We start from the raw sequence: 27951 nt of genomic DNA, 5'->3' as shown, positions 1-27951 counted from the left end.
CATCAGTTTGCTCAGTAACATCTACATGTTTGCACACGCTCAGATGGGAAGCAATACATGAAAGTAACCGACAGATGGCGCCCTTGCACCCATGAATAAGCAAAATTGATGCTCTCAGTTTTGCTGTGTGTCAAACAGAAGACAACACTGACCTGATTCTACTCTGTCATTTATTTAAAGCTTGTTCTTTATCAGCTGTTGGATGTTGTTCAGAATACTGAAGCGCTAACACAGATTTATTTTTGTTGTTGCTGTTTTTACTTTGTGCTTCGTTTCTCTGCAGCTGGCTCTCAGTGGAGAGGAGGGGTGGGGGGCGGATATTCATCATCTCTCAGCCTCCGCCCGCCTATCTGGCTCATCTGCCTCTGTCCAAAGCGGTGGAGAGACAGGGGGAACCGCAGACAGACAGGGGGACATAAAGCTTGGAGCCGCAGCGAAAGCGAGAGAGAGGGGCGATGGCCGCTGGTGGAGGATGCGGGGAATCGGTGGATCAGTACCGGGCCGAGGTGGAGCGGCTCGCCCAGGAACTGGCCGAGGCGAACCAGGAAAAGATCAGGGCTGCGGAGTGCGGTTTAGCTGTCCTGGAGGAGAATCAGGCGCTGAAGCAGAAGTATACAGAGCTGGAGACCGAACAAGAGATCCTCAGGAAGGAGTTGGAGCAGTTACAAGAGGTAAGAGGAGAGGATGGGGCAGTGATTCTATTTATTTATTTATTTTCATTCTGTAGGGAGGGGAAACCACTGCAGTCAGGTGTGTGACTTGCCTGCACCTCAATTGAGTGACGCTCAGCGGGTATCTATAAACCTGTTTGACGCCCAGAGGCAGAGTGTGGGCGGCAATTTAGCAGGGCCTTCAAAAAGAGCAATACTTTAATCCCACTTAAAAATGATGCAATTGAAGATCCTCCAGCTGGAAAATGTGCAACACTGTATGCTTTATGAATAAATTATAATGTAAAATGCTGTTTGTGCACTGAGTATATCGAGCAGCACTGAGCATTACAGTGTCGGAGTTGCAAGCATACAGTAACAGTCCACTTCAGCTCCCACAACAGGGAGTTTCTTTGTTTTAGGGACCCTTTCCATGGCAAGAAGAGTCATTAGGGAATTTCAGGGAACTCTTTTAGGACCTTTTATTTTTTTTGCTTAGATGTTTCTTGAGGGTATTTCACTGCAGGCCATATGGTGCTTCAATAATCAACTGGTCTGAATTATAAGTATGAGATAAAGTTACATCAAAACATGTTGTTAAAATGCAAAATCTTTTAAGTGAGAAAAGTGTGGGGTAGGTCTTGACCTAATGATTGCAGGGTGTCGAGTTACTCAGTGCATACATGTAGCAAGAGGCAGATGCTGACAGGGCTCCCTGGTCCAAGGTCGCCTATGGAAATTGCTGACAATGGGAAGAAGGAGTTGAAGGATGGTTACACTGGTGCGCATGAGTGCTTGTGAGTGTCCGTGGACATATGCATAGAGATAGGCCTCATCATTATTTACATGGAGTCATCTATTATCACTTGAACATCAATCGCTTTGGTCAAACATTTAAGTCATCGAGTCACAAGAAAGCTGCTTGAGAAACTATTAAGATGATGTGTTTCTTGTGTTAGGCTGCCAAATAACTTTTAATACCCTGTTTATTTTCTGTGAAAGCAAATACTTGAGGACTGTCAGAGTGTATCATGTGTTACAGGTGATCTTTTTGATGTGTTAAGGGTGTTAGCTAAATCTTTCAAAGATAGCCAACAGTCCTGGTCAAAGTAATTCTCCAAATTATTCTTTTTATCATTTCAGTTTTTCACATTAGAATCGTTCTGATCCTGGTTCACTTGTAGCCCATTTGAAATAAACCTCTAAAAGTCCACATTCATCCTACACATCAGTGACTCTTTCTTGTGCAACTAGCTCACCAAATATAGCCAAATAAAAAAATCATGATAGAATCACATGACTAGACCACACAGTACGTTAAGCATCACTTATCACATTGCATTTTGCATGCCTAATTGTATTTATGCTTTATTCCTCGTACCCTTTTATTCCACTGCTTAGCTTAACATTTTGGTTTGACACACATGCAGAATCTGAACGATCTTAGTGGAGATAACAGCACAGCAAGAAAGCTGAGGAGACAGCGTGATATAGCCAGCAGCTCAGCAGTGTCAAGCTGATAACTCACACTTATGGATTACAGAGGGATGGGTATTATGATGGGCTATGGTGTCGAATATGTTGAGAAAGAAAAGATAATGGAGAAGAAATATAAAGACATGGCCGTGTTTTAAGAGGGGAGATGATTATAAGACTAAATCATACTGGAAGAACTGACTATGGGAGAGGAAGTTGCCTCTAAAAAAATAAATTAAGCATGTCAACTGTATTTAAGCAGTATTGTAGGCAGCTGCTCATACATTATTCAGACTTTTAGTTTTTACCTTTGTAGTAAAACTTTGATTTTAACTGAAAAAGAACATCAGGTCAGCAAAAAACCACCAACCATTCCTCAGTGTTGTGATCTGCTCACATCTGCTTCCCTGTCCGATTGACTTCTCGCCTGACAGAGGCAACATTTTCTGTATGTGATATTGCTTCAGCAGAAAAAAACCCACCTCCGGGATGCTGTGTCTGTTGCACACTTCTATGAATATGAGACCAAATGGCAGAGTGCAAACCTGCCACTTCAGTAACATCTGCTCTCCCCGTACTCAGGAGAGGTGCAAAATAAAAGGATGCAGAAATTCCAGATAGAAACTGAAATTGCTTCTGGGATTAAGTGGAACAGAATATAAATTCCAGATAGAAACTCAGAAATTGTTTTCTTCTTCTGGGATTCCATCCATCCATCCAGTGGAACTGGAGCCTATCCCAATATACGCCCTGGACAGGTCGCCATTCGCGAGGCCAACACACAGGGACAGACAACCAAAGGTAGACACTTTTTTTTGTTTCAGATTACAATGTTTTCTTCAGTCCGTATTGTTTGTATTACATTGTTCTATATTTTACAGCAACAACTGACAAACTGACTACTTTATCATACTTGTAGAAACAAAGAACAAATGCTTGAAGTGTGTATTTGTTATCCAGATGCCACACGGATCATATGCCATTGTGCCTGCATGTGTGTATGTCCAAGCTGCCCAGATTTGCATGCATGTTCCTACAGTGTTTGCATATGTTCTGTAGTCACACATACAGCAGCACTGTATGCCCTGCGTGCTCAGGTTGTTTGCCCTCAATCCAGGTCAAAACTAAACACATGGGGAAACCTATGCAAGACACAAGTACCTCAGCTACTGTAACACAGGACTAATTTGGGCTTGCTTTACAAAAAGTGTGTATCTGTGTGAGTATCTGGCTATGCAATGAACCACAAGGATATGGAAAGTCATGATGTGACGTGACACATCAGCATCCTCCAGGCAAATAAGTCAAACAGTCTTTGTGTGTACAATCATACACTAAAGCTTATTCTTTAGACTTTTTGTTGTTGTTTTTGATGATTATGATGATCCTAGTCCTTTGTAAGAAATTGATGTTGCTCCAGTGATTTTCATCGTACTGTTGCTTCTTCAGAAACAACTGCAATTGTATCTCTTTGCTATCTGCAGGGTCCAAGAGCATGTCTTGGCACTGAATACATATTTTATTTTATTTTTGTCCACTGTTTACCTATATATTTCCCCCTCACCCAGCTCTGTCACTCCCTCCCCGTCTCAGTGTTTGCCTCACGGCCCAATCAGTCATTCCTTCCTTGTTTCTCTGTGTATGCACTGTATGTCTCTGGATAGCTGCCTAAGCAGTGACAGAGACATCGCTACCCTGTGGCTCTGGCTTGTTAGCGCTATCTCTGGGCAGATCAACCTCAGAAAGGACACATAGTAGGAGGCAGAAGGAGGAGGATGCCACTGCAGAGCAGAATAAGGTCCATCATCTGAGCAAGGTTATATGCTTTCTAGTGATTCACGCTGTCAGCAAAGCTTGAATTTACCTTTAAGAAATATTGGAAGAGAATCGCTCTGCTATCATTTCATAATATGATTATTTATTTTGTTTAGTTAAATAAAAATGCTTGAAAAGTTTCGAACACCTTGGATCTGAGGAAGCATGTGAAATAAAAGTTAGCAATTTCAGCTGCTGTCATAAGTCATCTTTTGGGTCCTTCAGATCAGAAGCTTGCAGAAGAAATGACATTTGTGATAAGTTGGGAACAGGCAGTTCACAGGTCAGTTTGTTCCCTCTGCTTTGGGCCATGAAAAATGCCAGCTGAGATCTGCGTCAAAGACTTCACATGGTAATTTGAAAGACCAAAAAAGAAAAGCTGAGTCACGATTCATCAGATCAACATGGAATTTCCTAATCAGACAAGTAGAACATAATGCTAAAAGACTGGGCACTGCACTCCTTTCTCCTGTAAGGTTTACACTTCACCATCAGACAGGTTAAAAACTCGTTTGCGTTGTGTTGCACAAGCACAGTCAGCTAAGATTCTCCCACAGCCAGCAGCAAACAGAAATGAAGTCTTTTGTATGATGTGCCCTTTACTTTTATATAGAGACAGAACAAAAAAGGAGAAAGTGAGCGAGATCTTAGCGATTGCTCGCATGTTATAAAAGTGTGCTACTGTTAAATTACTCCAGTTATCAGTTATGTCTACTACTGGTCGTTAGGCTAAAGGGGGCGTGATGGTGGGTTGCAGAATGGTCCATAAATACTCCAGCTAGTGCATTTTTCAAAGGTACACAAGGTGAAACTTTGCTTTACATTTGGTCTAAACACACCATCACAGCTGTTTATAGCTTTCCTATCCATGATCCCTGTAAGGGGGGGATTTTTTAGCAGCCCTATTTAAATTGTATTCAAATTGATAAAACGTCAATTTAAATTGTATTTCATTATAAGGGGTGTGGCCACTAAAGGTTGGCGTAGGTTCTTCGTCTTCAGCCTTCATCTTGTTCTACTGAAAGGCCTGTTCAGCTTTGTATACAGCCTGTTTATCACCTGCCAACGTTAGCATACCATCTAATATGTCAGTGAATTATGGATTCATCATGCTATCTAACCAGTGCTAGTGTTAGCTGATACCTCCCCAGCTCAACAGTTTGTCCATATGGTCAAGTCTGTTTAAAGAAAAGAGGAAGAAGACGAAAAGGATGGCAAAAACCCAAACCCAAGGTTTCAAAAAGTAGTCCACAATCACGTGAATGTTTTCACTATGGCTGGAATCTTTGGATCTTTAAGGATTTCTTAATTCATAAAATGCAAACAGAGGAAAGAAGCTGAAGAAGAGCAGAAGCTTACTGAACAAGAATGCACAGGTTTATCTGTCTTTCTCAAAGAAACATGAGAAAGAGCTGGAATATATAATTATGTGTTTCTATTGAAATCCTGTTATCAAAGATGATCAACTGTACCATGTGTGATAAATACAAAAAACAGTATTTTATCCATTTTCTTTTAACATTCAAAACACTGAATCTAATTAATATATAAGTCAGTATATAAGAACACTGTATGACTGTTGCCTCATCCTTTCTCCTTGTGTCTCTTCCTCACCTGCTTAATTTGTGCCTATAGTAGGCGGGGCTAACCCTGACCCTTCTAAATATCCACAAGCTTTGTGTTTTTAAAAGTGCATGGATTCCGTAGCTTACAGTGGACGGTACCTAAACTGAGCTGCAATTTCCCCAGTTTGAATCTGGGCAGGGACATTTGTCATATCCCAGCTTATTGTCTCATTTCCATAATTTGTGCCTCGGCTCCTTTCTCCTCCATCTTCATGCCTGTGACCTGGAAATTGATCTCAGTGTGCCATCTCGGAGGATGCCCCAATTTCTAAAAAGCATTTGAAGAGGGAGAAGGGAAAGAAATCAAGGATGAGAATAAGAGGAGGGAAAGGGGGAATACTGTACTATAGACTGTAATTGTTTAGCTTATATTTACTTTATTTTGGTTCTTACTTGTCTCTAGTGCCTTGTGTTAAGCTTTACTTCCCCCATCTGGCTAATTGTCTTTGATTACCTTCACCTGTGTCTCATGCTGTGTCCTATTTCCTGATTATTTTTGTGTATAAATGTTGTTGTGTTCCCCACATTGGCTGACCTTCCTTGTGTGTTTCTGGTTGTGCGCCTTTGGGTGAACTTGTACATCAGACTGAATAAATATCTCATCCTTTGTTCCGTCACTCTCTCCTGTGCATTTGAGTCCTAGCTCCACATTACATGACTCAAACAGTTTCTTGAAGGATTTGCATAACTTAATGTGATATGCTGTTATTCAGTGATCGTGTGTGAGAAATTGCTTTAAATTAGCTTTTTTTAGAATGAGCAACAACCACAAAGTTTCAAACATGCTGTTTCTTAAGCAGAAATGGAACAGTGTAATCTGACTATATTTGAGATGAAGAGTCACTTTTTCCCTGCTGTGCACATCCGGCCCTTTTTTAATTAGGACTGTTACTCTATAGAAGGGGAAAAAAAGGAACATTGATTAAAAGGACTTATTATCATTTCACCCTGGTGTGTTTGACATTCTCAAACAAGAAAGCAGCAGCATCCAGCAGCATCTGCTGCGGAGAAAGGCTTTTCTCGCTTCTCCTTCCACCTCCTCCTTTGGCTCCTGTTTTACATTGGCAGAGGCAGTAAACACGGACAGAAGGGCTGAATCAATATCTCATGAGATGGTAGTGTTTCAATCTTTTAGCTGTGCACTACACCATCAGCTCAGCGTGCTCCTCCTCATCTCATTATTCCCCTGCATTCCCCCCCTGGAGTGAAGTGGGAATTATGCATTGATTTCTGCTCTGTGTGGTGAAAACGTATGATGTCTGAGCTACGCTGGACTCTATTGTGTGTAGCGTAGGGTGTTTTGCAAAGACCGGTGAATGCTGCCTAAACACATGTAAGAGATTCTATTTAGTAGCTTCAAAGCATTTTAGAAAAACTGGCTCTTCAATGAGAAAAGCAATCAAAATGTTTTTGGCACCTTTGCCTCTTGGATAATAGACATCCATGGAAATAAAGCCAAGAGGGGAATCCACTGTGCAGTTTTCACTGATGCTGACCTGTGACCCTTGCAACAGGCTCAGGGATGCAGTCAAGCATATAGATAAGGACCTGTATGCCCTTGTGGTCTCTGTTGTTTTTGTGGAGAGTTGCTGTGTGTGTTTTTCCAGCACCTGCAGGGAAAGTCATTGGTCTTTGTATCTGAGCCACACATCTGGGCTGCATGTGCACAGAGGGTTAACCCCCTTTCTGTTTTTCCGCTCTGTGTGTGTGTGTGCAACACGAGAGGTGGGAGGCTCAGGCGGGGATGTTGTGATGGAGAGCACAGGGTGAGGGGGTGACAGGATATTGTAGTGGTGTTGAGTGATTTCAGCCTATCAACCAGGCCCTCTTTGTTGTTTCAGGTTTTTATGGTTGTATTGACGTAATGGAGAAAAGGGGAGGAGACACAAAAGTGTGGAGTGCGTATTGTATACACGCAGTGTCAGCAGAATAGAAGAGCAGAGAACAGAGTTTGTTCAGTTGCTTCAGTGTAACGATTGTTCTTTTCTATTGTCACAAAGGGGCTTAATGAATCTGCGGAGACCCTTCAGGCCCGCCCGTCCCTGCATAAATTACGTTTTTTTAGAATGCTCCTTTTTGCTGCAGTGAAATGTAGTAAGCACAGGACTCTCCTCCCTGCTGGCTGGTTTATTGATTAGTTGTCTACTTTAGCTGTGTGTGCTGCAAACTCAGATACCATAGCAAAAAAATCTGTCCATCCTCTCACAAGGAGAAAAAAAACCTACGCTTATTTCATGTGTTGTCAAAATTTACTGTTTGCATGAATTAAATTGGACTTCTCTTAAGTCAGAATTTAATGCATCACTGAATGTGGCTGTTAAGCCGTTGTTTTTGTCTAGACAGAGCTATTGAATTTCATCTACAGTATCGTCTTATTCTATGCTTCTCATCACAGCATGCCCGATAAAGAGAAGCCTTTTATCTCCATATCCAGAGGCCATTTTATCCCGCAAAGGGCGCTTGGAAATGCGCATGATCCTGCCTGTCCCCTGTCTTGTCACCATTCTCACACACAAAGGCATGCATGAGCACATGCACACACAAGCATGTGTGTGCATGTGCATGCAGAATAGGGTGACAGATGTGTTTTGTCACTTCTACCCTATTAGGGAATGTATAGAGTTAGACAGATTTTCCAAAGTTAACCTGTTTAATTAACCATGTTCTCAGTAACACTGGTCATGACTTCAAGTAAGGTCAGAAAACTAAAACAGGAAGTACTTCATGTCAGGGTTTTAAAAATGTGAATATGGAGATAATGGGCCTTAATTGTACTTAGTGTGATTAAGTTTTTTGGCAGTTTTGGGTGCAAACTCTTTGTCCAAACACTGACTCACATCAAGCATGATAACAAATCATTTTGACAAGGAAAACATACAAAAGGAGCAAAACATAGATAAAACAGCTAATAATACTGCACTTTATTAGTACCTTTTCCAAGCAATCAAACTCTACATACTCTGGCATGGAGGGTCTCTTGTGGCTGCACAAAAGCACTGAGTCACCCTGAGGGCCCATGCATGCAATACCAAGAGGGTCACTGTGTGCAGGCTAGCCTCTCCATTGTAGTCTGTGTTTGTCTGGCTTGGCTGAGTCCTCTTTATCAGGAGAGACCCAGTGGAGAGAGAGGAGAGCGTTTTATCAGATAAATCTGCTCTGTGTGTCTCTCTGTTTTTATGAGTCAGGCTGCCTGTCTGGGTGTGTCTGCAGGAACTAATACAGATTATCAGTGAGCCTGTGAGTTTTCAATCACTTCTGTCTTTTGATTTTGTAACACACTCTTCAATGTTCAGATGCTGTTGTTGTTTTAAGTTTCCAGTTTCTTCTTACGACACCTGAAAAATGGGATAAAGGACACTAGCATGGAGGGAGGTGATGTATAAAGAAAGAAGACACTTACTTCATTAGTGGTCTTCGTCCCCTGACTACTTAATGAAAATGATGGGTGGGTGGGGGTCAAATGCGACAGTTATAATGAAAGGAAAACATTTAAGACTTCAGGACATGATATTAATGATATTAAATCTGGCCACTTTAATGTATTGGTGGATTATCCTTTTAGAAATATTTAACTTTACCACTTTTGTTCTGCTAATTTAGTTTTCATAAACCTCTGAGTGAATCACTGTGTTTATCAGGTTCTAACCTGAGGGAGAGGATTTGTTTGGATTACCTTACAGCTGATTCACTTAGCCACACAGTTACATACCTGCATGCACAACATAATAACCTTCAAATAGAAAAAAACGGTCCAATATGGGCTGCAGTGTCTCTGAAACATAATTTAGCTTTAGCACACATCCCACATGTTACTGTTGTTGTTGCCTGTGCAGTCAAGTATGAGAAACAGCCTGATTTGCATCATGCTATCAATTTCCTATGAAGTAAAAATGATCATCCTGTGATCAGTTGATCAAACTACCCAAATCTTTAGTGGTGACAGATTTGGCAGCGATACGCTGGTACATGTTTGCTCTGTTTCTTTGATAAGCGATACTTTCTTTGGCCTTTTTTTCTTTTTGACATCAACTAAATATATCATTTATAAATCACTAAATATTTGGCTGATTAATTATAAGGAAACAAGCACAAAATCATCATTAACATTTATACATACTAAGATGAATGTAGCCATGTGACGTCATTCATCGGTATGTGGTCCAGCATTTTTAAGGCCTAACTTTGGGTTTAAGGGAAACACTTGCTAAAGTGAAATGCGACATTATTTGGACGAGAGAGTGAGCTGCTGATATAATGGCCAAAGCTAGCCAGCCTAGTTTGCATAGTTAGCTTATTAAAAAACTGCAAAGGTCCCAACACAGACAGTATAACAGTTTTATGTAGCCGCTGTGATGTAACCAATTGGTTTGTAAATTCCTCTTAAGAAACTGAGGACAATGCACACATATGGGTTAATGATGTGACTGACAACTCTTGAGTTGAAGCGGATGCTGTAAGCCTGCAGTAAAGCACTTGTGCAGAAAAAATAGAAGTCTGTAAGAACACGACCCTACAGCTCACTCAGTCCACAGCCTAAATAATGACTTACAAGATGAGTTTATGTCTCAGTCACAGGTTTCTATTCATCACTGTATTAACTTTGTAGAGGTTACAGTAAAGTAGGCCTGCCAAACCTCCCTTTGTGATAAATATGTCACAATCATATGAGCATGCAGTGTCCCTCTTTTTCTCATTATTCTCATCATTTCAAAAAATCATGAGGCTTGGTCAAAATGCTCAGGTTGATGCTTTATTAACAAACAGCTGATGTTACAGTTGCTGTGTTCATTTTTATCCAGTTTATTGTTTTTTTCCCTTTTGTTGTTCCCTCTTTGTGAAAGGCAGGAATGAACAGTGACTTAGTGCGAGTGCGAGTTGTCCTGTACCGATGTGTATTTCTGAATACGTATTTGTGTGATGGAATGGCTTGAAGGTTCCACTAGCTCATGATCTCCTGTAGGGCACATTACCAAGCAAAGAGAATGACACAGTTAAAGCTGGTACAGTCTGTGCAGTCCTCTAGTGGCTTTCCTATCTGTCGGCTTACACTGGTCATTGCTTCCTTTCTAATGGGAAATCGCAGCTTTCTGGGTGAATATAATGGTTTCTCATCAGATCAGTAATGTAGTGTAGTGTCATGTAGGCCATTGTTTAATTTCACACTGGGTCAATCAGGTTGATTTTAAATCTGGGGACAATAAGGGTGAAGTTAGGAGGGGGAGGCAGCAAACAGGGATGTTTTTTAAAAGAAAAGGTAGTCAATTTTTAAAAAGCACATCTGCCTCTCTACCACCGCACCGTCCATTCAGTCAGGTTCAGACTGAACACGTATAAGTGATAGGCATTCTGGGAAAGTATCCAACCATCTTTCTTATCAGGAGCAGACTTGGGCCAAATTTAATCACTCAATCAAGCCGCATCATTTTAGCCAGGCACCGCTTGTCCCACTGGCAGAACCCTCGGCTTCACACAGCCTGATCTCTGGTCATTGTGTCGGTGAGCAGCAGATGTGACACCATTGTGGATTTCTGGCATTGATTTTCCACTTTAAAGCACATGAAAGCATTTTTCAGCTGTTAGCCTAAATTATAGATGTTTTTATTCCTCAGTTGTCAGCATAATAGCATATTGTCATAAGAGGAATAATAGGCTTTATTGCACTAAACAGCATTCTGGTAAGGAGGAATAGAAAGCAAGCTATTTATCCTCATTACTATCTATAAAACACTCATTTCATGTAGCTCAATTTTTGTGCAGACAGTAATTCAGGGATAGAGGAGCTCTCTCTAGGGAAATTTAACAGGTTCTGCAGAGCATGCATGTGCACTCTACAATACAGTTATAACCTATAAATATCGCTCGTGATTCAGTAGAGTACTCCTGATGACCCAAAGCACACAAACAAACACTTGCAGTAGAATGCTCGCACTGCAAACTCTAATTTTGTGCACTGACAACAACAAAAAACAACAGATTTTAAACATGTTTTGCTAAAATGTGCAATTACTCTTTATCTTTTAATTTATTTGTGTTTTCAGTCGGCTGACCTTCATTCTTACTTGGCTGTGATTACACACTTTCCCCTTACTTGTGGAAATGTGCTTGTGTGTGTGACAGATCTCTTTACTTGGCATTTTTTCTTGTTGCTTAGAAACCAACAAAGACATGTCTCCGTCCTTGATAAAGGAAAAAAATATGGCAGAGCAGTGTTTCCCATAAACCTTATTCAGTATGTGTTTATGATATTCAGCATATTAAACTGAAAATATTACATTTGGTGTCATATTAGACTAAGGATAAATGTTACCTATCGTAAGAAGAACTACTCAAAATCACTTTAATGCATCTGTGGCTGTGAAGACGATATTGTAAGCTTTAGAAATAACTTTGATCATATAACTTTGAATGCATCTAAATGTTTTTAAATGTTGCTTAAGAGATCAGAGTGAACATTTGAGTTTCAATCATATTAGAGAATAAAAGTGAGGCTCTCTCAGTCTCACTTGTCAAAAAATTTACATTTTATTGATGATAAACACTAAATACCTTCAGTATTCATTAAAAATATCGATTATATAGAGCAAAAACTACTCAAACTAAATTCCTAGATTAGAGTACTAATTAGAGACAGTTTACAAAATAATGTAAAGCTGATTAACAGAACAGAAACAACAACGGGGATATTTTCTTCACCATATTTATTTGAAATAAAATGCGATATTTCACTTTTTCTTTCCTTACCTTCGCTGAGTTGCACACAGCAGTCAAAGACTGTGTGTGTCAAAAGGAGCGAGTGAGTCAGGACTGCATCTTGCATATTTGCCTTATTCACTTACTGCCAGCTAACGTGTGTTTGTGTGCTTCTTATTTATGTCATATTCATTTTGGGGCATTTTTTTTGCTTTTGTGATTATTATTTGTTCCTTCTGGGAGTACTGTTGTGGAGGGATTTTTTTTATTGAATGAATTATTCGGCATGCTCTCAAACACTTTGGATAAAAAAGTAGAGAAACTAAAACTAAATGAAATCTCTACAGCTATCAATCCCATGGTGAATGATTGTCTTTTCTCTCCCTTTGTCTGGCTACAGTATCAATCCCATGGTGAATGATTGCTCTCTCACACACACACACACACACACACACACACACACACACACACACACACACACACACACACACACACACACACACACACACACACACAGGCAGCTGCGTGGTAGTGTATGTACTGCATGTCTCTCTCCATGGTACTGAAATCCTGAATGTGACGGCCTAGGCCATCCATCTGGCTGAGACGCAGCATTTGGTGTATATATCTTTGAGTGTGTGTGTGTGTTTTTGTTATTCATAAGAATGTTGCTTCTTAACTAATACCCATATTTCTGTTTACCCATAACTGACAGAAACATTAAGGATGCCGCACTCGTGCTTAAAATGTTTGATGATCAAATTAACAATACATATTTATTAGAATAACTGACATAAATAAATCATACAACTTGGTTATTGGTTGTTCCTCTTGATTGCGTCCGTGTTTCTGCACGTTTCGAGCATGTTCATTTACCTCCAAGCGTTGCTCTTTGACTTTGAAAATGTAATCGAGTGTATATCCTGCGTTAGCTTTACGGTACATTACTATCTATAATTAAACAGCTCCTGTATGACAGATTAGTCCCCCTGTTAATGATGAAAGTTTTCATAAGATTAATTGCTGCTGCAGAAATAGCTCCATCCTCTGACCTCCTGGGTGTAAAAATAGATCCTTGCTGTATGCATACACTCACAAATACAACATCACACACCCAGAGCAGCTCCCCTGACTTCTCATTAGGGACTCCAGCAGACAGGGAAGGATTTTCGGGTTACACAGACTCTCACAGTGCTGCAGTGGTGGGTTTATTCCCTTTGCCTGCTCCTCCTCCTGTCGCCCCAGGGATGAATATCTATAGAACCCATTGTCTGGACTTTGTCCACTGAGACACATACGAGTGTGGAGCCTCAACACTTATTGCAGTCTGTGATTTTCAGTATAAAGATCCAAAATGGCTGCCCATGAGTGACTCCATATTAATGTGATCCTGAGGAAATGATATTAAACTTTAATCTTTTCCACTTGATTGCCAATTAGGACACAAATACTGGGGCATCACTTTATACACACAGCAGTACTGGGAGTTGTGTTCATGTAGTTATCATGAGATTTAAAATTAGTCCTGACACAATAGTTTTTTAGCCATCCAGAATCTGTACTGTGCACCAACAGCAGGCGTGTGTCTGAACACTGTTTTCTTTTATTTGTAAACAGTAAATCAGGGCAATCAGTGTAGTTTCCTTTGAGGAGTCATACACAGATGGAGGGAGCAGACTTGGAGGAGCTCATTTCATCCCATGAAGGAGGTCTGTTATGAAACCATCTGGCTCTCATCGCACATCTAAGTCTGTCTGTGGTGCTTCTGCCTTTCTGTCAGTTGACCTATGTATCATGGGGGCTTGAAACTGGAGAGCGTTGAAAGCCTGCAGTTAAATAATCTACAAAACATGTCTGAAGTTTCTGAAACAAGTCTTTTTAAATTTTAGAACTGCTTGTAATCTTTCCTTGTGGAGGGTGTTAAAATGATCCCTGTACCAGAGAATAACATTTGGCAGAGAGTCTTTGATCCAATTCTGCATGATGCACTTTCAAGCAATTAAAAGGAGCTTCCCAAGAAGTTTGTAATGTGATGCAGGGAGATGCATTTTCCTGGAGGGAAAGCCTCAGAGGACCAGAACCTCTTTTCTTAAAATCTTTAACTGAAATATCCTACTAATTTCTTTGGAACTAAATGCTGTGATAAAGGGTTTTGTAGGCCCAGACAACGGGCCAGATTTTTACTTTCCGTCCTCTAGAGCCCAGCTGTTGCCGTGAGGCCTGCTCCGAGATTGCCGGCCTCTCATCCGAGCAGAGAATGCAAGCTCATTCAGTCACACTGTGCCTAGAATTAATCGTCTGTTTTGTTCCAGAGGCCCTTCCTCTTAATCATTCACTACAATCACACTGTGGCTCCCTTGAGACCGAGAGGGGGCGCGTGGGTGAGTGCACAATGGAGTGTGGCAAGAGAATGATGAAATACAGAGAAAGCGGTGTGTACAGAAGGAAAATAATAAAGAAATATAATACAACCTTTTTTTAAATAGATACGTGTTGCAGAGTGTTTCTTAGTCTTTGTGTGCAGTTTTCCTGGTTGAATGGTTAAATGTTTCATTAATTATGGGGCATTTTGCCAGACTGATTATTGCTGGCATTTCTTCATATGCTAACTGCTACACTTGTAATTCAAAGGCATAATAAAGAGCTCTATTGAATTTGCATTAACATGCTCTCTGAGGAGAGCGTGAATGAATATTCTTCTGTTTAACAGTCTACAGCATGTAGATTAAAAGTGGGTTACACTGACAGATTGGAAAATGTGTCTGTTGGCTGTAACTGCAACAACTGAACTGAATTTAACCTTTAATTCCACTTTATTGCTTACCTGATAATAAGTATCCAGAAAGAGAGAAACATGTGGTTCATAATATTTTTTTACATGTAAAAGCACAAATTTATTTCACCTCAACACAGCAGGAGACCGCCCGCTTAGCTCATTAGCCACAAATGAAAAGAAAAGACAGCTGCACATTAGGCTCATGTCTTTTCAAAGTAATGGATGCTTGTGCCTAATAAATGATTCAAACAGAGAAAATATTATGACGATGAGATGGGATTGGGAAGCCTACATTATTAAAACATGTAGTTCAAAATAAATGGCTTCCTATTTAAATTGCATGGTCAATTTGAAGAGTCAATCACCATACATGCTGTAGACAACAGTATTGTTTACAGCAGCGGTCCCCAACCCCCGGGCCAGGGGCCGGTACCGAGTTGAGGCTTGGGTGTGAAATTTCTGGTTTTCAGGGGTTTTATCTGTTTTTATAGTTTGTTTTTTTTATTGTTTTGATCGTTAACTCGGTTGCCCTCGGTCTTTTCCCGTGTGTTATGAATAAATCTTCTTTTTTTTGGTACCGGTACTGGTTTTATCCTGTTGTATTTATCCGCAGCACCTTAAAGGCCGGCCCGTGAAAATATTGTCGGACATAAACCGGTCCGTGGGGCAAAAAAGGTTGGGGACCGCTGGTCTACAGCTTCTGGTGGTGATTGTAAACCATAAAATATTTTTCAGATGATCCATTTTCTCTCACAGAGGCTACTGCAGGCGCCAAAGTCATTTCTCCTGATGAAAGGTGGCAAAAGTGAAGCATGGTTTATTGAATCACTAAAACTGTTGCTGTATAGATGTTCCAGTCATGAAACTCACACATACATTCAGGAAACCCTGACAGAGAAATAGCGCTGAACTGGAAACACTGGTCTTCCCCTAACATTGTATGTGTGTTTCCTAGTTTACCCACTTTGTTACCACTTTGACCCAGCAGGCCCGCTGTGGTTGCCATGTTTTTTCTGTTGATACCTGCTTTGATTTTATCATGACACGTCAGCTCTCAGTGCCGTGAAAACCTGTGTCAGGAAAATGGGAACACTGTGTCTATTGATCTGAGTGAAACATCACCCACATCGTATTCTTAAGGGCCAACCCCTGCAAGTGTCCCATCAGTGCTGCCAGTGGTCAAAAGTACAGCAGCACTCGGTCTAGCACACACAGCTGGGAAAGATGTGTAAGATTTCCATGGCAGTGTGTGCTAATCCCTTCCATCGCTTGGATTATGATGCTGATGCTATTTGACAGGATTTGGATCAGTGTGATTTTAATTTTGACTTTACAGAAATGCCGGTTTCCCTTTCTTCTTACCCTACCTCCCTCCCTTTTTTGTCTCTTCAGGCATTTGGCCAGGCTTACACGAACCAACGGAAGGTGGCAGAGGATGGGGAGACCAATGAGGAGACACTGCTGCAGGAGTCCGCCTCCAAGGAGGCCTACTATATGGGCCGTCTGTTGGAGCTGCAGTCAGAGGTGACGCTTAGCCGCTCTGTGGCATCCAACGCCCAGTCAGAGAATGAGCGGCTCAACGCACTTGTACAGGAGCTACGAGAGGTGAGTTTGTCAACACGAGGAGCGCATGCAGAGGATTTATTACTTCCTAAATAAAGAAAAACAGGAAATTGAATCTACTGTATATGTAAGAAAACGGCATTTCACTTTTTTATATATTTATGCTAATAGTGTCAGTAGTATTTTGTTACCAACACCTAAAATTCTTTCACAAATTCTATGAGATGTGCACATTAGTTGAAAAAAGCATGTGTTTTGAAATTTGAATGCATTTGGTTTGCAGCTGGCCCTTGACTGAGCTAGATACATTAAGAGTTAACTGTATGTAAAGCCATCTTATAGTTTTTATGATCAATTCTTGAGTCCAAACAGATTGTTTTCCACAATTTGACTAGTATTTCTTTTATTCTACATTAACTTACATGAGACCTATGTGTTTATCAAAGATCACGAGGTTACTGTGACAAACAAAAAGGTGTCATGCCTCACACAGAATAATTAACGATATGCATATGTGCAAAGTTTGTATTTATGCAAGTATATATGTCTGCAGCCACTGTGATGGACAGTACCGGAGTTCGAGCAGGGGTCAGACACTGCGGCCACGACCCCATTGTGGGGGGCAAATCCAGTGCTAAGCTGGGATATAAAGTGAAATGCCCTGAGCTCGGCACATGTGTAGGGACAGAGTACCAGCACTACGCCCACGGGACACACACTCTCATTCACTAATTTGGTCAGGCAGTGCTGTGATGTTCACTCATTCTCAAAGTTCACAAGAAGTGAAGATATTGATGGTGATGGAGCATGTGGAACAAAATCAACATCTCAGCTGTAACTACCTGATAAATCTAGTGTTTACACACGATGAGTTGTTCCTATGCACAAATGCGCCATGTCTGAGTCATCAGTATGACTCTGTGATATATTTATGAACTGCCTTCTGCTGTTTTTTGAATATCTCATTTGCACATGTGATGCGAGTTAATGAACAGGATTCCTTTCATCGTGAGAGGCAGGTGCTGTAGTGACATCGAGCGCTTCATTTACCACAGACCAAATCTAGTTAAAAGGTTTTTGGTTTTTTGCAGATTTCAAACAACTTAACATCTACAGGTTTGGGGAAAAAAGATATGGAGTTAGTTTGGATAGATGTCTGTTGTTAGAGTTACAAATCAGAACATGAGATGTGATAAAGATTGCCAGATGGGTTAAAATCAAAGTGCATTTTAAAGCCAAAAAAAGGAAACACAACTTTAAAGTTGTAAATCTTTGCATTCATTCACTAACACCACAACAGCGGTGATGGCAGGGATGAATGAACACAACATGGCTGTGCCCCTGTTGTGGTTACCATTGTATGATGACTCTAACAAAGCTTTTAACAGCTGCACTACGTGCTGAGAACTCAGGTCAGGAGTTTGGCTGAGCAGCTCTGCCCTGTAGCGGGCTCAGTGCCAGTGTGTACCGCTCTGTCACCGACCATGGTGGCTGTACGGTCTGATTGGCCCCATTATTATTTGGCCTTGAATATCCTGCACACTATTTATAAAATGTATTTTGACAACATGTATCACAGAAAGGTCATATTCATATTCATACATCAACCACAAATTTATTTTGTGTGTTTTTGGTCTGCTCTATTTTTTTTCTTTTTACAGTGTTTTAGCGTAAAAGTGTTTTCAATATATTTGCAGAACAGTCCAATTGTGCCTTTGTGGGATTTCCCCATTTAAGCCATTAGCTTTTATATTATGGGAGCTCCTGTCAGCTAATGCACAAATCAGGAGCTTCAGTGTAGACCAGAGGTCTTCAGTTTCAGGCTTTTTGCCACTTCTAAAAGTAGCATCGTATTCACTGCCAATGCGTGTAGCCACCCACTCCACCCACACTGTCTCTGGGTCAGCACTTCTGCCATATGTACAGAGAACTGCAGGGGAGCTGCAGGCAGCTCTGCAGCAGCAGGAGTACACACATGCGCAAATGCACTGTAAAATTATTTTGTAGCCTATACTACACACGAATCCTCTGTCCACTAGTTGCATTGGGCTGCAAACATTTATACACAACTGTGTGTGGAAAAAAAGATATATAAAATATATTTTTTCATTTTTGTCTTGATATGTAAATGTCATCTAGTTAATTTTTGGGAAACATGAGAGTGTTTCAGCCCATGTACAGTAGAGGTATGTAAAATATATATATATATATATATATATATTAGCTTTTGAGAAAGTCCTACCTCAGTGTGCAAAGTCAGGATCGTTGAGTGCCAGAGGAACGACCTACATGCATCGGCATTATGACTCTGTGCATGTCATGCAATCTTAAGCTGATGGGACTGTATTTGATATTGACCTTGTTTACATGGGCACCACTTTGCCTGTTAGGGTTTAATCATATTCAGCATATTGCATTTACATGCTAGCTATTCTGGTTACTGATCACTGCATGCTGTTTGGGTAAGCATCTGTGATGGTTATGAGAAGTCTATTCTTAATTCCAGTAAATATCATCTTAAATTAATTTGATGTAGCTATTATAAATTTGGCCAAGTCGGCTTGTAGCGGGCTCAAGACGTGTCGCAGATTCATCCCAACCAATGAGAACTCAATGAGTGGAAAGAGTAATGTCCTCTGCTTACTCTGTCACTGTCACCGCTGTTTTTCCTCCTCCAGAGTAACGAGATGCTCGAGCTACAGCGGAGCAGAATGAGGGAGGAGATCAAAGAGTACAAGTTCAGAGAGACCCGGCTGCTTCAGGACTACACAGAGCTGGAGGAGGAGAACATCACACTTCAGAAACTGGTGTCCACACTCAAGCAGAGCCAGGTTGGTACAAAGATCAACAGTTTGCACACTAATAGCTTCTTATTGTGTCGAGTTTCACTAAATGTATTTCTCAGATTTAAGCGTGTCAGCGAAATTGCCTATTAAAGATCTGTCATCACTTTAAATGATGCATCAGCAATCGGTGGCTCAGTTGATTTTAATGACTCACACTCGTGTCACCAAAATTTACCAGTGCTCCCAGTGATCTCACAGTGTTTCCTGCACAGTAACACAAAGTCGTATTAGTTTATACTAGCTCTAGACACGTGGTTAGATGAAGTCGAATAGTGATCTTAAAGGTAATATAAATTTTAAAAAGAGTTGTTTTTTACCAGCTGTTTACAAATGTGTTAAAAGAATTCTTTTCCTGTTACCACGCGGCCTTTCTGTGTCCCTCAGGTGGAGTACGAGGGACTGAAACATGAAATTAAGGTGCTGGAGGAGGAGACTGTCCTTCTGAACAGCCAGCTGGAAGACGCTTTGCGCTTAAAGGAAATCTCTGAGGGTCAGTTAGAAGAAGCCCTGGATGCCCTCAAGACTGAGTGCGAGCAGAAGAACAATCTGAGGAAAGAACTAGCCCATCACATCAGCCTGAGTGACAGCGTCTACGGCGCAGGGGCCCATCTGGCGCTAACCGTCACCGGAGTTGAAGGCCTTAAGTTCCCCGAGGACAGCAACGGCACTAACGGCAGCGCCATCCCTGCTGCTAATGGCAACAATGAGGACAACAACCGTTGCAACGGTCACTTTCACGCAGGCTCTGGGATGGCTAAGATGAACGGGGACTACAGGCCCGGCCGAAAAGGAGATGGCCTTCACCCAGTGCCAGATCTGTTCAGCGAGCTCAACTTGTCAGAGATGCAGAAGCTTAAACAGCAGCTACTGCAGGTGGGTCATAAGAGAGAACACCTTGGAAATTTCACTGAAAACCCAGAGCCGAGTTTGAAATCAGAAAATTGTTGGGTCACCGAATCTTTATTTTCAAGGACACTGACGTCACTTGAACGTCACCAAGGGTTTAAATAACAGCGTTGAAGGGGGTTGAAATTAGCTTCAAAGAGCAGATTACCACATTGATCTCCCTTCCCACAGTATATTTTAGTTTTTAGTGTGAAGACTGATGGAGTCTGAAGGCATTTTCTTTTGAACCCTATACTGACATTAGAGATATATGAGAAGTGGAGAAAGACTAGAGGAATGACATCACAAATGTTCAGACTCAAATCGAGGCCCTAGTGCTCAGGGCACCCATCTGGTAAGTGCTTTTTAAGAAGCATGCTAATGCACATTCAGTGTCTCTATCATGCATTATATATTATGTATGCTGTAACACATGTTATGGAGGGAGTAGCTTTCAGTAAGTGAGAATGCAGCTGCAAGACAAAGGCCGGCTCTGCTTTTCTTTAAGAGGCAGCAGATTTATGCCAAAAGTGAAGGAAACTGCTTTGTACACTTTTATTTACACCGCAATTAGTTCCTGCTTAACGCTGTGAAAAGCTGCTACTGTATACAAAGAATGTAAAAATACAAAATATATATAATATAAAATATAAAGCTGAACTAGCTTTCACTTAAACCCACTTGAGTACAAAACACACTCATCGTGGAGGATGGTATACAGAATGTTAAGTGACAGTGAAATCACAGAGAGATCAAATTCGTGCTAAAAGCAAATAAAGTCATTACCGTACATCTTTTATCTAGCTGGGCACCAGCGGGGAGGAGAAAACTAGATTAGTGGTTGCTATATTCACAGTTTGCCTCTCGCTGTAAACACAATTGCTCACTAGTCAATTTTTCTCTTTTGAGTTGACCTGTCTGGGAAAGATCATCAGCCTTATAATGTCCAGCTGAATTTTAGAAAATCAGTATTAAATTTCTAAGAGTTGTTGACAAAGAAATGATCATTCCAGTTTTCATTGTATTTCTTCTGGGGTTGTCCAGAGTTTCTTATAGTTCAATCTCAGAACTTGAAAATCTGATTTCTTGCTTTAATATGGTTTAGCGTGTCGTTCTGGAAGACGTACACAAAAATGACATTGCACTGGAAAAAAGAAACACATTTAATTTTGCATTTCTGTCGTGCAGGTGGAGCGTGAGAAGGCAGCACTGCTCAAGAACCTGCAGGAGTCCCAGACTCAGTTGCAGCACACACAAGGTGTCCTGACTGAACAGAATGAGCGCGTCCATCGTCTCACAGAGCGCGTCAACGCCATGAAACATCTCAATGGAGACAAGGAGCTTGATGACCCAGAAGAGAGTGAGAAACCTAATGGGGGATCCTTATCCCCAACGGCCAATAGCCACCATGATCTCGATATCCACGGCTTTAAGATTCTTGAGTGTCGGTACAAGGTGGCGGTGACTGAGGTGATCGACCTAAAAGCAGAGCTCAAGGCCCTGAAAGAGAAGTACAATCAGGCGGTGGAGGGACAGGGAGACAGCCATGATGATGACCGGGTCCAGGCACTGACTGAACAGGTTTGTGCAATATTAACATTGTTAATCCAGTTTAGCTGTATTTAAAACTGCTAACGTACTCACCGTTGGTTTGTTTGTTTGTTTGTTTTCTGAGCAGGTAACACAGTTGGAGCGAAGTTATCGTGAAAGCCGGGAAAGGGTTGTAAGCCTGGAGGCGGAGCTCCGAGCAACCGCGAGTACTGCCTCAGAGAGCCAGGGCATGCTGAACGCTGCCCAGGATGAGCTGGTAACCTTCAGTGAGGAGTTGGCGCAACTCTACCACCACGTCTGTCTGTGCAACAACGAGACACCAAACCGTGTCATGCTGGATTACTACCGCCAGAGCCGAATCACACGCAATGGCAGCCTCAAAGGCTCGGAGGATCCTCGAGCTTTGCTCTCGCCTCGCCTGGCGCGACGTCTTGCGGCAGCATCATCAGCCTGCTCCTCGGAGTCTCCGCGCAGTTCCACGGACTCCCCATCCAAAGATGCTCAACATAACGAGACAACAACTCACAACCCAACAGACTCCTGCCACAGCAGCCCTACCCGCAACTACACCGGCTCCCCGGTCATCGGCATCTCTCCTTGCCCATCTCCGGTACCTTCAGACTCAGGTGGGGACCTGCGGAAGGAGCCGATGAATATCTATAACTTAAACGCCATCATCAGAGACCAGATCAAACACCTGCAGAGGGCTGTTGACCGCTCGCTGCAGCTGTCCAGGCAAAGGGCTGCAGCTAGGGAGTTGGCGCCCATGCTTGACAAGGACAAAGAGTCCTGCATGGAAGAAATACTAAAGCTGAAGTCCCTGCTTAGTACTAAGAGAGAGCAAATAGCTACACTCAGGCTGGTGCTCAAGGCCAATAAGCAGGTAAAATCTTTTGTTTGTTGGATTCTGGCACTTATAGCATTAAAAAAAACCCTAAAATGCATTTTCTATTAACATTAAATGATTCAATTCAAATCACCCATTTTTGCAGACAGCAGAAGTTGCGCTGGCTAATCTGAAGAGCAAGTATGAAAATGAAAAGGCGATGGTGACAGAGACCATGACGAAGCTAAGGAATGAGCTGAAGGCTCTGAAAGAAGATGCAGCCACCTTCTCTTCTCTCAGGGCCATGTTTGCAACGAGGTGAGAAGGGCTCAGGAAATGTGGCACAGCTAAGATGAGAAAGCAAAGTGTTTGGTTAAAACATAGAATTGGCTTGTAGTTGTATAAATATCGACTTGTGGCAACACATAATCCTGCCGTGTGTCTGTTTATCTCCCTGTAGGTGTGATGAATATGTTACGCAGCTGGATGAGATGCAGAGGCAGCTGGCGGCAGCAGAGGATGAAAAGAAGACGCTGAACTCCCTCCTCCGAATGGCCATCCAGCAGAAACTGGCCTTGACCCAACGCTTGGAGGATCTGGAGTTTGACCACGAGCAGACTCACCGTACCCGTGGTGCTAAAGTGCCCAAGATAAAAAGCAGCCCACCCAAAGTAAGTCGCAGAGATGCCCCCACCATTTCTTCCAACACCTCGAACACCACCGTGACCCTTCGCAATCTTCCCTGTGTAGAGCTAACCTCATGTTTGTTTTTGTCTTTGTGGATATCAGCCTTACCTTCACCTCTGCGTCACTACAGTTACTCCAGTTTCTCTCTGGAGTTCCAAGCCGTTGGTAGATCTAAGTGCCTAGCCCTACACTCTTTTTTATCATCATTTCCACACCCAACACCAATTTTCTTCCCAGAAGCCTCTAGATTAGGTGGCATAGGAGAGGTGGTATCATGTGTCTTTGGTTTAGAAATGCATAAGGCACCCCGGTGCACTATTATACAACATCTGGGCCCATGACACATCACAGGGAAGATTTTTTATGAAATACCAGATAACAAATCTGATATTAAATATCTTTTCTTCCATCTAAAATCCTGCTACCATAAAATATGACATAATTCCCCCATACAAGGAAGTGCTTCAAAATGACAACAAAGCAAAAATGGCTTCATTTTTAGTGACTCACAGCCCCTCACTGTGGCAGATTAAATGAATTACAGCTGAGATTTTTCCTTACAATTTATTTACACCATGACTTAATTTGTCCCAGGCTTTTGACAGGTTCAGACGAGCAGGAAAACCAGTCAAGTATTTTCTCTGTGTATTCCTAACTCTTTGGAAAAAGGAAAGTAAACAAAAGAATCACAATCCTCTTTGCAGTGTAACCATTTCTCAACACTAGATGGTGGTGTTTGATCAAATGTGTTTCCCTTTTGAGCCTTTCCGGTCTAATGCTGTTGGACCTTTTCTCCTTCCCTTTGGCTCTCAACTACAGTTACATATATTATAAATAAGCCAATTTAAACTAAATGTTTTTAAAAAGTAATGTGTAATCTTCTAAAGTGTTAAATGAGCGAGTAAACAAGACCTCAGCAGAACTGGTGTAGTCCAAAAATAAAATGCCTATATCCAGCGTTGAGGTTGAGTAGGATTATATTTTTAGCTTTTGTTTCACTGTGCACGTCCTTGTCTTTTTTTGCCCCTGCAAATCAATATAATATTGTATTGGCAAGTGTGTGTGTGTGTGTGTGTGTGTGTGTGTGTGTGTGTGTGTGTGTGTGTGTGTGTGTGTGTGTGTGTGTGTGTGTGTGTGTGTGTGTGTGTGTGTGTGTGTGTGTGTGTAAAAGTGTCCATGTCTCTGTCTCTTTGGGGGTTTTGTATTTTCTGCTTCCAGCACAGATTGTCTAGCTGTGCAGTGACCGGTCCTGATGAGACTGGGCAGTCACTTGAGCTATACTCAGTTTGGTTTCCAGTGTGCTATTGATCTGTAGTAATGTACTGAGAAAAACTGACCGGGATCAGCCTGGTGCTTCACCCTAAAAGTCACGGTAACAGTAGAATTCAGTGTCTTTGTCTCTGATGAGGTCTTCCCTTGTCTTGTCCACCCTGTTATCTCTGTCCTGTTGTCTAACCCCGAGTGTCACCACTTTGTATATCTGTCTAATTTATCAGTTTCTTGTAGATTGTCAGCAGCCTGCTGCCTCAGTACCGCCACTCTCCCCACAACTAAGGCGAGGGAGAGCCTCCCTAGTACGCAGGTAACAAGCTGTAGAACCTGCTAGCAGTAGGCTTACTAATATCTATCTGTCTATCTGTCTATCTATCTATCTGTCTATCTATCATCTACGATTCTATCAGTAACATGTCACATCTTTGTCATATAAAGTGACTTTTTCACATTTTTAGTTGGATTTGTTGTAGTAGCAGCAACACCTGCGTCAAGATAACTGAGCCTGCATGTTCACAGTATTAACCTTTACATTAAGTATTATGCAAACCCTTGTATTCTGGAAATAATAGTTCACCCTATGAATTATTTTTCACTCTGCATGAGCAGTTTTGCATGACCATTTTATATCTATACATGCTTTTCTGACAAGGTGAGGTTTTCACTGGAAGGAGGGTCTGTTAACGTATGCTCTGCAAAATGACATGTTGCTAGCAGGCCAATGAGGAGGTGATCCAGTGATGAATATGGGGGTCTTCTTTTTTTCAGTTAGGCTCTACTGCCGATGTTGTTATTACCTTGCGTTATAAACCTGTTTTGATTTCTCGATGTCACCATGCACGATGTACGAGAAGCATTTCCTTTGTTTCTGGCCCAGTTTAAAGAGATGACTTTCTAAAAAGTGCACATATTTCCATGCTTAGATGTGGAAGAAAACCATCTCATGCTCCATTTTTGCATTTTATATTTGGGATAACCTTTTTCACACTATTCTCTTCTCATGTGTCTTTGCTTCCTTTCAGTCCTAAATTTCTGGCAGACCACCAGGAACACCGAGCAGTCCTGTCCAGCAGCAGAAGCCTTCTCTCCCCTTGCGACCCTCGTAACTGTCTGGCCCAGCAGCCCCATCCTCCCGGCACCTAGCCACGCTGGTCCTGCTCAGACCTCAGTCTGGAAGCAGTCCTGCAGAGACACAGACACACTGGATGGGGGTTCCCTCAGTTTAGCCCCCCTCCACCAAGCAGTCCAACCTGGTGCTTACTGGGCTCTGTGATCTCACTGAGCACTACACGTCCCAGCTGTTACCTGGGTCATAGAAGAGGAGCAGGACGCTTCCTTCATCTCTGGAAGTGACCTACTGTCCTGGAAACACAAAACAGAGACCTGACCTGAGGCAGAAATGCCAGTGACAACACACTGAAATCTGCCGCCCTGTTTCTCCTAGTATTTATTTATAATTTATTCACTTTGCCAATTATTTATTTCTGATATATTTATTACTTGTATATTTTTGTGTGTTTTCCTTTTTTGTCATTCTGCGAGATGGAGCTCAAAGACAGTTTTCCTGCTGTGATGAAGACTTAAACAGTTTAGCACATTCACTACTGTATATGGCCTTTTTTCCCCAAAAACGAAAACGAACAAAAGCAGAACGTCTTTAGTGACTGTCTTCTTTTGAAAAAGTTAAGGAAATTCAAGTATTAGATTTTGTCAGCATAATAATCCCCAAAAACTCACATATATCATTTTTACAAAGGGGTGTTTGCAAATATGGTTTTTGTAAACAGGCTAATGAAGGTCTATTTCAAAGAATAAGGATGTTTTTTATTTTGTTGTTGTTTTTATGATGGTGATTTTAATTGTGTTTTGAAACATCAGTAGTCTGGATGCTTGTGGACTATTTTATACCTCCTTTTGCTTTGATTTTATTAATGATTTACAGCAGACTCTGGTGATGTGTTGTTTGTCTGTTGCATAGCTCAGGTCTCTCAGAGACTGGGGTAGGTGAGTGGTTGGGTATTTGAGATCAAGACTAGGGCTGTTGGGCTGAGGTTTTTATTTTGCTCTTTGAATTGCACAGGTTTAAGTGACCGTGGAGTGAACTGACCTCCTTTTTTAACATTAGCTAAGGACAGCAGATTCCCCAAAGGTGTGCCTCCTCTTAAGTAACTGTCACCTTGACGTCATCATTGTAATCTCACCATTTTCTTCAGAAAACTTTTCTATTCACATTAATACCCCCAATTATGACATTAAGAAAAATGCTAATCATACGGACATTTTCCATATCCGAGCTTACGCTGTTCTCAAAACATCACCTTGCTCAGCTTTCTCTACATGCTTACTCCATACAGTATGGAGTACTGTACAAGCACAATTCTGCACTATGCATTAGACCAATACAGTAGCCCCTGTTTCAGACTGATCTGGGTAAGATTTAACAAATCTTTTAACCATTTCCGTCATCATGAACTAACCAGCAGGCTGATAAGAATGATAAAACAGCAGGAGGAGTGTTGCCGATTTTGATGAAGGAGCACTATTGTCAATTTCCTGTGTAAAAATTGAGACATTGTTGCTTTTGAAACACTGAGATATGCAGTTTGTGGAATTTGTTGCATAATTGAAGTCCCATATTTCTGTACCCTACTTGTCTGGTACACTCATAATGTCTCTGATGTTAGATACAGTTGTTTGTCACATGGATATGGAAGGGATAACTTAAAACTACATAGTCAGTATTAATCTTGTAATGACAGAACTTCTGTTACAACAGTAACAACTGAGTGGATGCTGTGTGTGTGTGTGTGTGTGTGTGTGTGTGTACATTTGTTTGATTTATCATTGTTAGATTGTTACTTTCGCAACTACAGAGCGTTGAAAACATTCGTGGTCCAAAAGTAGCTTCTGCACCCATGCAGGCTCATCGGTGACCTAACTCTCTTGGTTTGTTTGCACAACATAGCTATGGATGGAGAGAGACTAATCTAAAAATGGAAAAATATAACATGGTTAAAAAGGAATGCTAGCAGTATGCTGTACTGCGGTGGCTTTTAAAGTTTCTCCACCACTTAAAACAGTGTTCAATTGGTTTCACAACTAAATAAAAAAATGCCCTTGGATTTGTATGACTTTGCTTCTGCGTCTGTTTCTCTGCCTTGCCATTTTTAATGAGCTACACAAAACTAGACTCGACTAGACTTCCTGTAATGGTGGTGCCTGTATTCCTGTGCTCCTACAGACAACACAGAATAGGTTAAAATGCTAAATTATACTATAGGAAAAAATC

At 41.5% G+C, this 27951-nt stretch overlaps 1 protein-coding gene across 3 annotated transcripts; it reads left to right on the top strand.

Moving 5' to 3' along the window:
- The first annotated feature begins 344 nt into the window (after positions 1-344).
- Positions 345-27777, top strand: bicd1a (bicaudal D homolog 1a). Of its 3 annotated transcripts, none has more exons than XM_031725988.2 (10): positions 345-671; positions 16425-16637; positions 19274-19426; positions 19826-20314; positions 21515-21907; positions 22005-22760; positions 22870-23021; positions 23164-23374; positions 24887-24972; positions 25685-27777. In XM_031725988.2, the coding sequence occupies exons 1-10, from the start codon at positions 456-458 to the stop codon at positions 25803-25805; spliced, it is 2790 nt and encodes a 929-aa protein (XP_031581848.2). In that variant the 5' UTR covers positions 345-455; the 3' UTR covers positions 25806-27777. The 3 variants fall into 3 exon arrangements, with proteins under 3 accessions (XP_031581848.2, XP_039470321.1, XP_039470322.1); XM_039614387.1 differs by having other exon boundaries at positions 24897-24972; positions 25685-25795; XM_039614388.1 differs by lacking the exon at positions 24887-24972 and having other exon boundaries at positions 25685-25818.
- The last annotated feature ends 174 nt before the right edge of the window (positions 27778-27951 follow it).

Source organism: Oreochromis aureus, linkage group 7 (genome assembly GCF_013358895.1).
Source record: "Oreochromis aureus strain Israel breed Guangdong linkage group 7, ZZ_aureus, whole genome shotgun sequence".
Classification (NCBI taxonomy): domain Eukaryota; kingdom Metazoa; phylum Chordata; class Actinopteri; order Cichliformes; family Cichlidae; genus Oreochromis; species Oreochromis aureus.
Note: the sequence above shows the minus strand (reverse complement) of the source record. Positions and strands in the feature narration are given on the sequence as shown.